The following is a 12,634-nucleotide window of genomic DNA, read 5'->3' as shown; positions in this document are numbered from 1 at the left end:
AACAGGCCAGGACAGGACATACACACACCAAATGTTTATTGAACACACAGAGTGCAATGGCTTGTGGTTCAGACATTTATGAAGAATGCATAAACACACTGTAAATAAAATATCTTCTCAGGAAAAACCTCTGTTACATTATTCAAAGAACACAAAACAAGTGACGCATCAATGCAGACAAAAGACTCACTAGTTATATTCTCCAGAAATAAATCTCATTGTGATCTGAATTAATAGGACCTTATAACTATTAATTAGTTGTGGGAACCCTGATAATAATGACTAATGGAGAATAATGAGACCAATTGTAATTTCCACATACTGTGACCATTTGAAGAACATAAAATTGATATAAACAATATGAATTTGTATATGTGACGTGAAAGGTTTCACTATTTATGATTAACCCACAAATGATCCTAATATGTAAAGTGGAAGAAATGTCAAAGCCAATGTTTAGTAGAAATGTGTTAGAATTATCTTGTATTCTAATGTTTTATTTTCCACCAATTTATGAAGTGGCTGGGTTTATGACCTATACTTCTACCAGCCACCAGAGGGTGATCCTGATGTTTCAGCTATTCTCAAGTCATTGGGTCAAATAAACAAACCAATGCAACTTAAACAAATCTAATAATAAACTGACCAGTATTGTTTGTTCACATAAATGCAATCTTTAAAAAAAAAATAAAAAATAACTGTGACCAGGAAATGTGCTGATGCTTTACAGCATGGAAAAAACTCATCAGTGCTCTGTGGAAGACAAAGTATGCTGTGACGACATGCATTCTAGATGCACACAAACATCTTTTACACCCGCTATTACGTTTCTCAGTCAGGCTCGGGGCTGTTACAGTAAATATCCATTCATCCATTATCCATCCTGCTCGTCCTTTGAGGGTCACGCGGCAAGCTGGACATAACATGTATACATTCGATGATATACATTTGTCACCTGCAGGTTACACTTCCTCAGTGGAAGTGCTGGGCATACGGGCGGACTTAGAAGGAGCAGATTCTTTGAAAACATCATCTTCCATACTTTCTTCTATTGGGTTCATCTTGGATGCCTTGGTGGCAGGTGATTTTTCTAGAAATAAACACAAGTATCACAGCACTGAGGGGTGGAAAGAAATGCATGAGCTTGGCCCAGAAGACAAAAGAAGTGGTCATAAGTCTTAGCAGTCACATTGAAGCGCTTGACTTACGGAGGGATGAACCAGTAGATCCTCCTCGTAGGATCTGGTTGAGCACATCATCGGTGTCGTTGGTGCTCCCCATGCTGTTCCTCATCTGCATCATAGACAGCTGAGAGCAGAGGGTGGGCTGACGCTCCATCTTCTTCACTGCCTGGGAAACAGACAGTATGCCACCTGTTTACCTGCTTGTTAATGCACATATCTAATGAGCCAACATGGCAGCAACTCAAAGCATTTAGGCATGAAGACATGGTCAAAACCACCTGCTGAAGTATCAGAATGAGAATGAAAGAAACATGGGATTTTCATGCACAACAATTTCTATAGTTTATGGATAATTGTCCAAATTATTGAGCCACTCCTGCTACCATGTCAAGCAGCCAGTGAGTGAAGTTTACAGTAAAATCTGAGAGCAAGAGTTTGACCCACCTTGTCACTGAGTGTGGGGTCGTTCAGAGAGTACAGTTTATTGGTGATGTCTTTGCCGATAAGGTAGCGGAACACCTCATTGAGGAAAGTGTCTGACTCCAGGAAGTAGGTGAGCCTCTCCCGAGACCAGCACAAGAACTTGCAGTTCTCCTCTGCAACAATTGTCACCTGTCAATCAATAGTCAGTCAATATCAAAATATCATAAAAGCAACAAAAACTGTTTTTCAGGGTGTATGATTTATGTATGAGCTATGATTCTATATTACCTGGAACTTCTCTCCTCTGTGCATCTCTGTGGCCCTGAACTCTGGAGAGTCAATGAAGGAGCTGGTGTAGATGTTGTGTAGGAAATGGCTTCTGTACGACACCTTCATCCTGTCATCAAAGAAATGTACACGTTTAGCCTTGAGTTGAAAAGGCTGGGGTTTACTGGTGAAGCCCAAGGAGCAATAACTGTCTCTTTTGTCGATCTATGCCTTGACATATTTGATATTGATTGTTGTTTGTCTGAATGTAATTAGGGTAAGGTGTAAATGAATTGCCCTCCTGGGATCAATGAAGTTGACTGAATCTGAATCTGAAGACTCTAATGGTCATTTGAAGTTCCTCTAATGACCACTGGGTGATGCTCACCTCCCAAATTACTCCCATCGTTGTTGAGTCGATCAAAATGCACCCTGAACATAAGGCTTTTTAAAAAAGGTTAAAAACTGAAAATGAAGATTTATAAAGTCTTAAATTCCCTCCTTCATTTACTACATCATTTCCATAAATCATTTCACAATTAAATAAAAACCCTCTAAAATAGCTCATATTCACAAATAATAATAATAATAATCATAAAATATCCTGGAATGTTTCTTTCATTATATTGTAGATGCGTGAGGGCTGATGTAACTGCTGATACTGTGTTGGATTGAATTGCTGTACTTTGCTGTGCGAGGGGAGAGCTATGTAATTTTGTTTCTTTATAATAATTGCATTCATCGCTTCCAAATTTAATATCCTGTACCTAATACTGGCAAATTACATTAAGGCACACATTCAGTTTGTCATCTCCCCTTCGCACTACTGATATTTAAATCTCACTGGAGCATGGGCAAACATAGAGAGATGATTATTGGTATTATTAGTGACCCCGTAAAGCAGAAACAAAAAAAGTATTATATTTCCTTATCGTCTAGTCATTTAGCACCAAAATATAATATTCTGTTCCACTTAAAATTCAGAATATAATCACACAGATAGTGCAGTGCAGCTTAAGACACAATTAAGAGCCATCTGAAACAAATTCCACCACACACTGTACAGTAGGGGCTGAATGATTTTGACTAAATATCTAAACTTACCGAAATTGCGATTTGAGACGGAATGGTCATTTCTACATAGTTATTCTCATTTTCATTTGGACAAAAGATATGTAGAAGATGATGTGTACAGGTCAGGACAGGTAACATGACACACACATTTTTGGCTTTAAGAAATATTGCGCCTCCTGCGATTTGAAAATTGCAGTAGGCTATATTGCGGTTTTGATAACATTTCCATTAATTGTTCAGCCCTTCTGTACAGTATAATTACAAGTAAGGAAACAGCCAGTGAAGTTTATATATTGAGAGGATAATAATAATGTGAGCAACAATAAAAGAGCATGAGTGGTGAGTGGGTTGGTAACGTATTCATGTATTATGTTGTGAGGGGGTGTACAAGAGCATTTACATGTTAAATTAGTACAAATTTATTTTTTGTATTTTGTATAATCAACTTGCAGGCCCAACTAACAAACAAATGGATACTGTTCAGATTGTTTGCTTTGTTTAAATAAACAAGTTGGAGTGCTGCTATTTGCTATTTATTATAATCTTGTTTATCATTTTGATAAGCACATGCTTGGATCCTCTCTCCAGATGATCATGTAAGAGAAGAACAAGAGCTGCACACCTTCCTTTGAGCAGAATGCTGAGGCGTTCGTCCACGGACGTCTTGTCCTCGGCAGCGTAGGCCTGACCTTTCTTCAGAGTCTGAATGGTGCAGAACTGACCCGTGAGCCTCTGAAATAGAGACTCCTTCACGTGCAAGGGCTCAAACATCCGCTTGTAGACAGAGCGCAGCTCCCTGTCGATCTTAATCTGACAAGAGCAGAGACACAACTTTTAAACTCATCATCCCCACGCAAGTCCGATGATAAGAAGTGAATTTGAACAATGCTGCTGTGGATTAATATTCAGTGAGGAGCGGTGATGGAGAGGGACAGGTCCCCTGTCTCATTAGGAAAAGTCCTGGTCTGCTTCTATCAGCTTGCTGGAGAGCCCTTATACTGATTCCCCTAGTGGCAGAAATGATACAACCTGCATCACATTACCATAAAGCAGGAGTGAGCTCAGGAGGAAATGCTGCTTCCTGCAGAGAAAGTGAAGAACATCTGAACCCTGAGCCTCAGGAAAAAATAAACGCACTGTTTTCCCACAACGTGCAGATCAGCAATTAAGTGAAAAATAAACAGGGAGCGGCATGAATATGAAGTGACTGCTGGGATGTTAATGAAGGACTCACAGGTCTTCGCTTGTACAGGAGAAAGAAGAGGTGCATGAAGTTGATCACCAGAAACACCACATTCCAAACCATCACGTCCATGTTGCACCGGTACAGAGTCGCCCATAAAATGAAGAGACCGCAACCTGTCAGAGTTAAAGAAGACACAGCAGGGGGGGTTTAGGAGAAGATAAACAGTGATTATCGAAGCTGAAGTTGAGATTTTTGTTTAGCTTCTTAAATGTGAATATGTTTGGTTTTGGTTTGTGGACATTTGAGGATGTCAACATTTCCAGGTTTGAAACATGATCAACATTGTTCTAACAGAAGATTAATGGAGAAAATAATCGATTATGAAAATGTGCATTAGTTGCAGCCCTAATTGCCACTCACTAATATAAACATAAACAAAGTAGGAAAAAAAAATTACCATCATTTGAAATAAATCTCTTTTTGTTTGTTTTTTGCCTGGACCTTTAAACAGTGTATAATTAAAATATAGTAGTATTATCACTATTATTGTATTTTACACCAGTGTTTCTCAGGTCCAGTGTGTAAAATTTAAGTGAAATTATTTTCATTGGTCTAAAATTGAAGATAAAATAATGAAAGGTGTACATGCTCCGCCTCCATCTCCGCCTACATCTCCTGCATTCATCTCTGCATGCAATCAGTTCACCTGTGGCGGGAGCACACAGGTCCTGCTCTCTCTCCTGCAGATCCTTCTTACTTTAGTGTCTATTTATTGCTTGTGTCTCTGCTCATGTTAACTCTGTGTCTTGGCCTGCCTGCTCTGGGGTCCAGCACCTCGCCCCTAACACACCTGATTGTATGAACAGTTGTTTTTCATGATCCCACAATGAGTCATTTATATTTACATCAGGAGCTGGGACAAACTTAATCTTTTGAATGTTGATGCTAACTGGCAGGGAAATTCTGCACATTAATTTGGCAACCCAAAATAAATCTGTTACCACTGGAATCTGACCCACACTATAGAGTGTATTAGTTAAAATATCACTGTATGGTATTCATGTATGGTTTTAAAGCCTGGAAGTTATGTAACTTCTCTCCAAACTACTACAAGTATATTTGATTCATTTTGTAAATTATATACAATTCTTAAAGTTGTTATCTCACCAAAGATGTTTTAAGTTTACTTAACAAATCTAGTGTCTGCAGTTTTGTTTACTCTTTTTTTCTCTCTCTCTCTCTCTCCGTAAAACCCTCTGAGACAAGAAGGCTAATATAAATAAATGACCATGTTTCCCATAAATCCTGCTGCTTCCTGTCTCCACGATCCTTCCAAGTAGAACATAAACATGGTGGAAGTGCTTTTTCCATCCGCCATTCTCTCCTTCCTTGATCTGCCGCTATCATAGCCTTGTAGGGCCTCTCAGCTGTGCAGAAGAGTTGCTCTTACGACTCTGTGCATGGCAGGCTGAAGTTTTAATAAAGGCTGGTTATTATGACAATAATATGGTTTATTAAAAAATAATGCAAATAATGTTTAAAGCTAATACTAAGTCATTTCCAGACAGTTTACAAAAGTACGTATGTAGCGATGCAGTTTATCATGCTGCCATAGGATTCCTAACAGATGACATGTTTGGGACACATCATTTCACACTCTACTGTTGGCAGTCTTTGGCAAACAGATCAGAACAGAGCTTTTACTGTCAAATTACCAGAATATCTGTCTGGTCAAATTACCCACAGATCAAATTCTCACTGCATTAGGTCACAAGAATACATGACTATTGATAATAACCATATTTACACTGAAAATGGAAAGCTTACTTTTGAATATTATGCACAAATTGGACAAGCTGATCTCCCTTTTAGCAGCCATGGAGCAGTGTGTACATATTTGTAAGTGTGTGTGTTTATCTTTTTAAGTGACTTATTTATTGAAGGACACACATATAAACATTTTGCTTCTGTCCGTGCTTATTCAGTCACTTCTGTCTATAATTGTTTGACTTTGAATCCACAACAAGCTCACGGTAGTGTGTTGCTGGTGCTTTAATACACAGAGACGTTTTGAGGACAATTAGCACTGACAGCATAGGGATCTCAGGAATGTGACTGACCTGTCATCAGCATCAGGCGCAGCAGGATCATGTGCAGACCCACAGTGGTCGGGATGACCAGGCCCAGCAGCAGGGACAGGTTCCCCAGATGGAAGAGGACGTGGTGGGTCTGCTCCCACTCCTGACACGTGGTGCCATTGGACAGATCCTCAAATCCCGGTGTGGATGGAGTGAAGGAGGGCAGGGTGGTGAGGAGGAGGAAGGGTTGCTCCGAGGGAGTGGACATCCTTCAGATTTCTTCAGGTCAGCTATTTTGATCATTTTAAAGAATTAAAACAAGAAAAGACATTTGAGGACAACATCATTTCCTGGTTGGAGAAACACTGAGCACTTTGATTAATCAAGAAAATAATCAACCAGGTGAATCCATTATGTAAAAGCAGCACAGTCCTCATGGAGACCAAAACCTGGTCCTAATGAGGCAGAACCTAATTTCTAAAGGAACTGGTTATGTTAAGTTAAAGGCTAAATTGTGTGAATGTGGTTAGGTTAAGGTTAGGATTAGGCATTAACTGGTTATGGTTGAGCTTTAGGGATGACGATGTCCAAACGAATGGAAGTCAACAAGTGTCCCAACAAGACTAGTCCTCCCACCCCCGTGTGTGTTTGTGTGTAAAAATAGGTGAGCATGTACTCTGCATATCCTTCAACTTAGTAACCGAGGAGAAGAAGCGGCTCTGTACTCACCTCACCGCTTGTCCAGCTGCTGCTGCTGCTGTTGCGGGTGAAATGCGGGTGAAATGCGGGTGTGCAGCGCAGAGGTTAAAGACACTGAGAGACAGGCTTCGGACAGAGAGAGACTAGAGTCAGTGCTGTGACTGCGGCCAGCTCCCTCCTCAGATCCGGGGCTGCACAATGTGCGCCGCACATTCCGCTCTGTTGACAGCGGAGAGACTAAAATAGGCAAGAAGGGAAGAGCCGTGCGCCTGCAGTGTATCCCAACCCCGACAGGGGGAGACAGAGCACAGATTATACAGATACACTTATGCGTTATACTGATATTTTATTCTAGTATTCTGTCCCTTTTCATTGGATATCTGTTCATATATTCTTCAATATGTAATCTATATATTCAGTTCTCATATTTATTTGTAGTTTTTATGTTATGTTTGCATATTTTAAGAGCCAGATAAGATAAGATCAACACAGAGAGGGAGAGCAATAACTTGTATGGTATCATGTTGTGTGACCATCGAGGATAAAAATCCACACACATAAATAGAATCATTTATTTCAACAGTAAAACATTACTTTTGACACACATTAAGCCTGTTTACAGTGATCTGATCTGTCAACATTGCACATTACACATTATATCTTTAACAGCCACACACGTTTGTTTCACTTCATACATTCAGCAGTTCCTTGAATAACCAAATTAATTCAAACACATCTACCTCTTCTACTTCAATGCAAACACACAGAAACTTTCACACACTCTCCTCGGGTATTTACAGACAAGATAATGTAATCACTGTCATAATTACTTCTTTAAGTGGTTGTAACTTCATAAATGTCTTGGACACGTCATTCTTTGACCTGTTCAGCAATCATATAATTCTCCAGTTTGATTTTGGAAATCAGTGAAAAGATAGGAGTAATGAAGTGGGAGACGCCTTTAATTAAACTATATAAGATTTTTTTTTTTTTTACTCTAGATACAGAAGCTTGTCTACTTGTCTAATCACTACAGGCGTTCATTTCCTGCCAACTCCCATCAGACTGTAGAACAGCAGTGGTGACCACGATGTCATCAGGATGGCTCCCACCAGCCTCACTCCAATTATCACCACTTAGATTTATTGCCACTAGACTGATTTGCATTATTACACAATACATGTAATATCTACTATTTATTAAAGTTATAGTTTATTAATATTCATTTCATTTAATACTGTGTTGCACTTATCAAACAATTTGTGCATATACTATATTAATATGTGTGCTTTAAAAACTGTACTTGTCATATTGTTTTTATTTTATCTAACCATCGTTGCTTATAATCCCATTTATTGATTCAATTTTTTGTTTGATACTTATTTTGTACTTGGCCAACTGTAAAACCCATTTTTCCAATGGGGATCAATTCAGGATTTAGATATTATGCGTTTACACTTGACTAAAATAATCTTGTTATTAAGATAAAATAATAATTATCTTTCATTAAAATAATAATGAAAGATCTGACCTCGTCATCGCTTATAGCCTCAATTAATAGGGACCAAAGTCTTCAGTCTGTCATGGGAACAGTGCATCATTCTAGCAGATTTACACTTTCTCTTTCTGAGGGTGAAATGTTATTTGGCAACAACGGCCACTAAAAGTGACAGTACAACTTGAACGTATCAGGGAATTGGAAGCCACGGTTCAGGATGGCACCCGTTCCTTGTAATTAAAGTTGCTCACAAGGTGCAAATGTCAAAAAGCTTCCTCTGACTTCTGCAGTTTGCCTCCAGCTCAATCACATAAAAACATTACAACCAAATTTACAATGAAAAGAGAAAAAAAGTTTTAAAGAGTCAGTAACCGATTCATTGCTTAAAAACAACTGGCTGTCGTATCTGTGTGTCACAAACCAACCTGTCTACCAGTCTATCACAACAAATACGACAGATAAATTCCCACTTCCACTACAGACAACAGCTACCAGTGTTATGGGGGGTGGAACTTTGGGCCAGAGGGAATGGGTGGGATGTATCAGTTGCATTTTGTCAGTGTAGCCTGCTCCTGCTATCTTTCCCACACTTACAGAATTAGGCTGCCATGGTGTTGCCTATGGATTTAATAGGCTATCCGTTATGAGGAACTGTTCTCATGTATCAAAGCAGTTCCTTGCGAGTATTCTCTTGAACTGACTCAGCATGACTGGTGACAGGTCTGCCTGTTCCTTCTAACTATGTGATATATTGCGATCTAATGATAATATTCAGATACAGTATGAGATTAGTTCAGTTGAAACCTACTTTCCCTAAATGGTTCACTCTTACTTTGCCCTACTTAAATAAAACTATATTTACATTACATTGCTGCACACACTGAGTCACTTCCAAGTGTTTAAGGCCTGGAGCAGAGTGTGTGTGTGTGTATCAGGCGGTTCTTCCCCCCTGCACTGGAGCTTGCAGGACACCTGCTTTTTCTAATTCGGTCGCTGGCATGTGGCAGTAACTTGGTAAGCGGAGATCATAGCGGAAGCCGGACCTGTTGAGAGCCCTGTCGTTCAGGGAGTACAGCTTCTCGGCAATGTCATTGCGCACAACCAGGGCAAAAATCTTGGCGATGTAGCGATGCTTAGCAAAAAGCAGGTACAGTTTCTTCCTCCTCCACGCCACATACCGGCAGGGGTTATCAGCACGCAGAGTCACCTGTGGAGAAGAGAGCACTTAATAAAGAGACAAGGTGTGTTCAGGCAAAGATTGTGTGACATTTGAAAACATCCACATTTCAAGGTTTTGGAAACACATTTTCAGACATTTTATGGACCGCCCAGACCACACTTTACACATTAATCGATAATTAAAATGATCATTCTCTCTACTGCTTCCCACAGATTCAACTGAATTTGTGGAGGTATGGGAGGTAGCGAGCACACACATTCAGTTATTCTCGGGCTTGGTTGGGTTTGGACAGAAAAATGCTCACTCCAATGAGCACACAGTCTACTCTCATGCGTGAACAGAGCCCTGAGAGAAAGATACACAGACTCAGAGTGAGAGAGAACTACACTTCACACCACTCTCACACAGAGGGAGCACGATAGCTTATGCGCGAGTAAGCAAGCACAAAGAACTACACACATCTCTGCTCAACGGAGCTGAACACTTAAGTTATAGCTCTAGTTTGTTATGACAACTTTTTGGGTTAATTATGAAACTGTGTCAGAATTAATCAGACTGTGGTGGCGGTGCCACAGCCAGGATAATTAATGGGAAACTCTGTTCATCATGCTGTTAGTTACACCATAGCTGACAGTGGATTTCTAGGGCTGATGGTGAGCCAGATTTTACAAAGTAAAAACATAAAATTAATTAGCTGATATACATTATACGTACACTTGCTTGGCCCATAAAATGTTGAAATGGGTTCATCATTGTTTCCCAAACCTCAAATGTCTTGTTTTGTCCACAAACCAAATTTAATCAGTTTTAATGATTTCTTGGTTATATGTAGCAAAGAAACCAGAAAATATTCACATTTAAAAAGCTGAAAAATCAGAAAACTTCTGAGACAGTCTGTAAATCTTGAGAGATGCTGCTGACAAAGCGTTAAAGGGTTTCTTTTTTTTTAAATCACGTGTGTATACATGTATAAAAAGAACCTGAAAGATGCCCTCCTCTGCTGGTCTGAGAGAGTCCCATTCAGGTGAATCCAGAAACTGGAATGGGTAGATGTAATGCAGAAACTCTCCATTTACCGTCACCTGCACTCTGTAGGAGAATGGACAGAAATGATATTGACTTCCCAGTGGGGACACGGTGCAACAATGATTCACACAGGATGTTAAACTCTGCTGGTGTTGTGTGATTAGGTGTTTAACAACGCCATATTTATTTGCATTATCTTGCTGTGAGACAAGTTTGTGTCACATTGTCAACTGCTCACTCTCCTGAACCAGAGTGCTTAAAGAAAATCAGTGATTTTATGTTCAGATTTGACTGAACGTAGACATTTTGCTGGTTCCCCACTGCCTTGTTTTCACCTGTGTATCTCCTGTTGCTTCTCAGCACAGGGAGTGTGTAGAGCTATATGCAAGATGCTCACTATAACTACAACCAAGTTTCTTTTCTCACAACAGTACGTCCTTCACTCTCTTTTTTACTTTTTTACTTGCAATGACCCTACTCAATTTTAAATAAAAATAATGTATAACCTAAATTTGAAATACATGAAACAAATCATCAGAAAACAAAGCTGAAATTTGGATGGAAAAAGTTTCTTAGAAGCAGAATGCATGAACCTTAAATAAGTGATAATGAGCTAAACAGCCATTACTGATGAGTTCAATATTAATCATCCAATGCAATTGTAAAAAAAAAAGACAAAATATAAAACTGGTCTTACTTTAATTATGATTTAGTAGATTGATTTTGGGGCCAGTGTTTTCACTCAAATTTATTGTAAATACAGGTGCAGTGTGCAAGAATTGGTGACATCTAGTGGTGACCCCACAGACTATAACAAACAAAGGATTACTCTGCTTGTCCTATCCCCTTACCATATAAGGGAACTACAGTGGCCTTCGTAATTCAGAAACGATATCATTCCTTTCAACAAGTATTAGCAAAATCCTTTTGAGCTGCTGTAAAATCGTGGTGGTGCAAGGCCTTCAAAGCAAGGCAGTTTCCTTAGTAACTTATAAAGACTTTCTCATTTCAATTAACTCTCCCATACGTCACATACTGGACTTTTAACTCTGAACGTTAACTAACTTTAGTTTGTTTTAACAACGAAGCTTCTTCAAAGATACTTGCTATAGTTGAGCGTGAGATGGGGTCACCTGCCGGAAAGCAGCACCGACAGCTTATCAATGGCGGTTTTTCCCTCTACGGCGAAGCAGTGGTTCGCTTCTAAAGTGTGGACGACTCCGTCGCAGCAGGACACGATCTTCCCGAACAGGCTGAGCGACACTCCGAGCTTCTGAAACATGCACTGGTAAAGCTCCTGGAAGTCCGTGTCGAAGGAGACGCTCCGCAGGCGGTAGGCGACGTGGAGCACCTGCCCCAAAGTGACGCCGAAGAGCGCGAAACTCCACAGGAACGAGTCGGTGGTGCAGGGGTCCGCCCAAGCCCACACGGTGGTGCAGAAGAAGCCCAGAGTGAGGAAGGTGAACAGGTAGAGGAGTCCGTAGAAGCCGCTGCCGCCCATGAAGCCGAAGACGAGGAAGATGTTGGCGAGGTGGAAGACGGCGCCCTCCGCGCCCTCCCTCCACTCCTCACACAGCGGGTACGTGGACGACACCTGCTCCACCGTAAAGTTCATAGCTTCGAAGTCCGGAGGCTCCATGTCTGTCTGTCTGAAGAAGAGTGACAGAAAACTAGCAGCAGAGTTGGCGTAGAGACATCCAGCGGCTTACGCAGTTGACGTACAACTTTGACTTAGGGAACAAAAAAAGGCAGAGGAACGCACGGGAGTCATGATAGTGGAGTGTTGACACCAGACTGAGGTAAGCGCAGCGAGAGAGCAGCAGAGATACGAGCACCGGAAACAGAAAAAATAATAGTTCATATTCATATTTGTTTATCTTTGAATTACATTTCATATCCGGATGGAACTATCCTGTTGTATAATAGTAACAAATAATGTCTCCTGTTATATAAAACAAATAACATATGCCCTCTATATAGTATGTCATATTACTATTGTAATAATAATAATAATAATTG

General features: G+C 40.1%; 2 protein-coding genes across 2 annotated transcripts; both read right to left on the bottom strand.

The window, feature by feature from the left end:
- Positions 1-19: 19 nt before the first annotated feature.
- On the bottom strand, positions 20-7,125 carry bves (blood vessel epicardial substance). Its single transcript, XM_044033306.1, has 8 exons — positions 6,942-7,125; positions 6,255-6,502; positions 4,183-4,307; positions 3,571-3,758; positions 1,896-2,004; positions 1,629-1,796; positions 1,209-1,350; positions 20-1,090 (listed from the first exon to the last, which is right to left on the bottom strand). Exons 2-8 carry the CDS (start codon positions 6,478-6,480, stop codon positions 963-965), a joined length of 1,086 nt encoding a protein of 361 aa, XP_043889241.1. The 5' UTR covers positions 6,481-6,502; positions 6,942-7,125; the 3' UTR covers positions 20-962.
- A 344-nt stretch (positions 7,126-7,469) lies between these two features.
- Positions 7,470-12,402, bottom strand: popdc3 (popeye domain containing 3). The gene is made up of 3 exons (XM_044033222.1): positions 11,749-12,402; positions 10,570-10,678; positions 7,470-9,616 (listed from the first exon to the last, which is right to left on the bottom strand). Exons 1-3 carry the CDS (start codon positions 12,252-12,254, stop codon positions 9,341-9,343), a joined length of 891 nt encoding a protein of 296 aa, XP_043889157.1. The 5' UTR covers positions 12,255-12,402; the 3' UTR covers positions 7,470-9,340.
- Between the last annotated feature and the right edge of the window lie 232 nt (positions 12,403-12,634).

Source organism: Solea senegalensis, linkage group LG9 (genome assembly GCF_019176455.1).
Source record: "Solea senegalensis isolate Sse05_10M linkage group LG9, IFAPA_SoseM_1, whole genome shotgun sequence".
In the NCBI taxonomy this organism is placed as follows: Eukaryota; Metazoa; Chordata; class Actinopteri; order Pleuronectiformes; family Soleidae; genus Solea; species Solea senegalensis.
The sequence above is the reverse complement of the archived record's forward strand: the minus strand, read 5'-3'. Positions and strand labels throughout refer to the sequence as shown.

Coding starts and splice junctions, on each gene's coding strand:
- bves (XM_044033306.1), bottom strand. CDS start 6,480: ATGTCCACTCCCTCGGAGCAACCCTTCCTCCTCCTCACCACCCTGCCC. Junction 1,797..1,895: donor ACAGAGGAGAGAAGTTCCAG/GTAATATAGAAT, acceptor ATTGATTGACAG/GTGACAATTGTTGCAGAGGA. Junction 1,091..1,208: donor ATCTACTGGTTCATCCCTCC/GTAAGTCAAGCG, acceptor GTTTATTTCTAG/AAAAATCACCTGCCACCAAG.
- popdc3 (XM_044033222.1), bottom strand. CDS start 12,254: ATGGAGCCTCCGGACTTCGAAGCTATGAACTTTACGGTGGAGCAGGTG. Junction 10,679..11,748: donor TCGGTGCTGCTTTCCGGCAG/GTGACCCCATCT, acceptor ATTCTCCTACAG/AGTGCAGGTGACGGTAAATG. Junction 9,617..10,569: donor CAGAGGAGGGCATCTTTCAG/GTTCTTTTTATA, acceptor TCTTCTCCACAG/GTGACTCTGCGTGCTGATAA.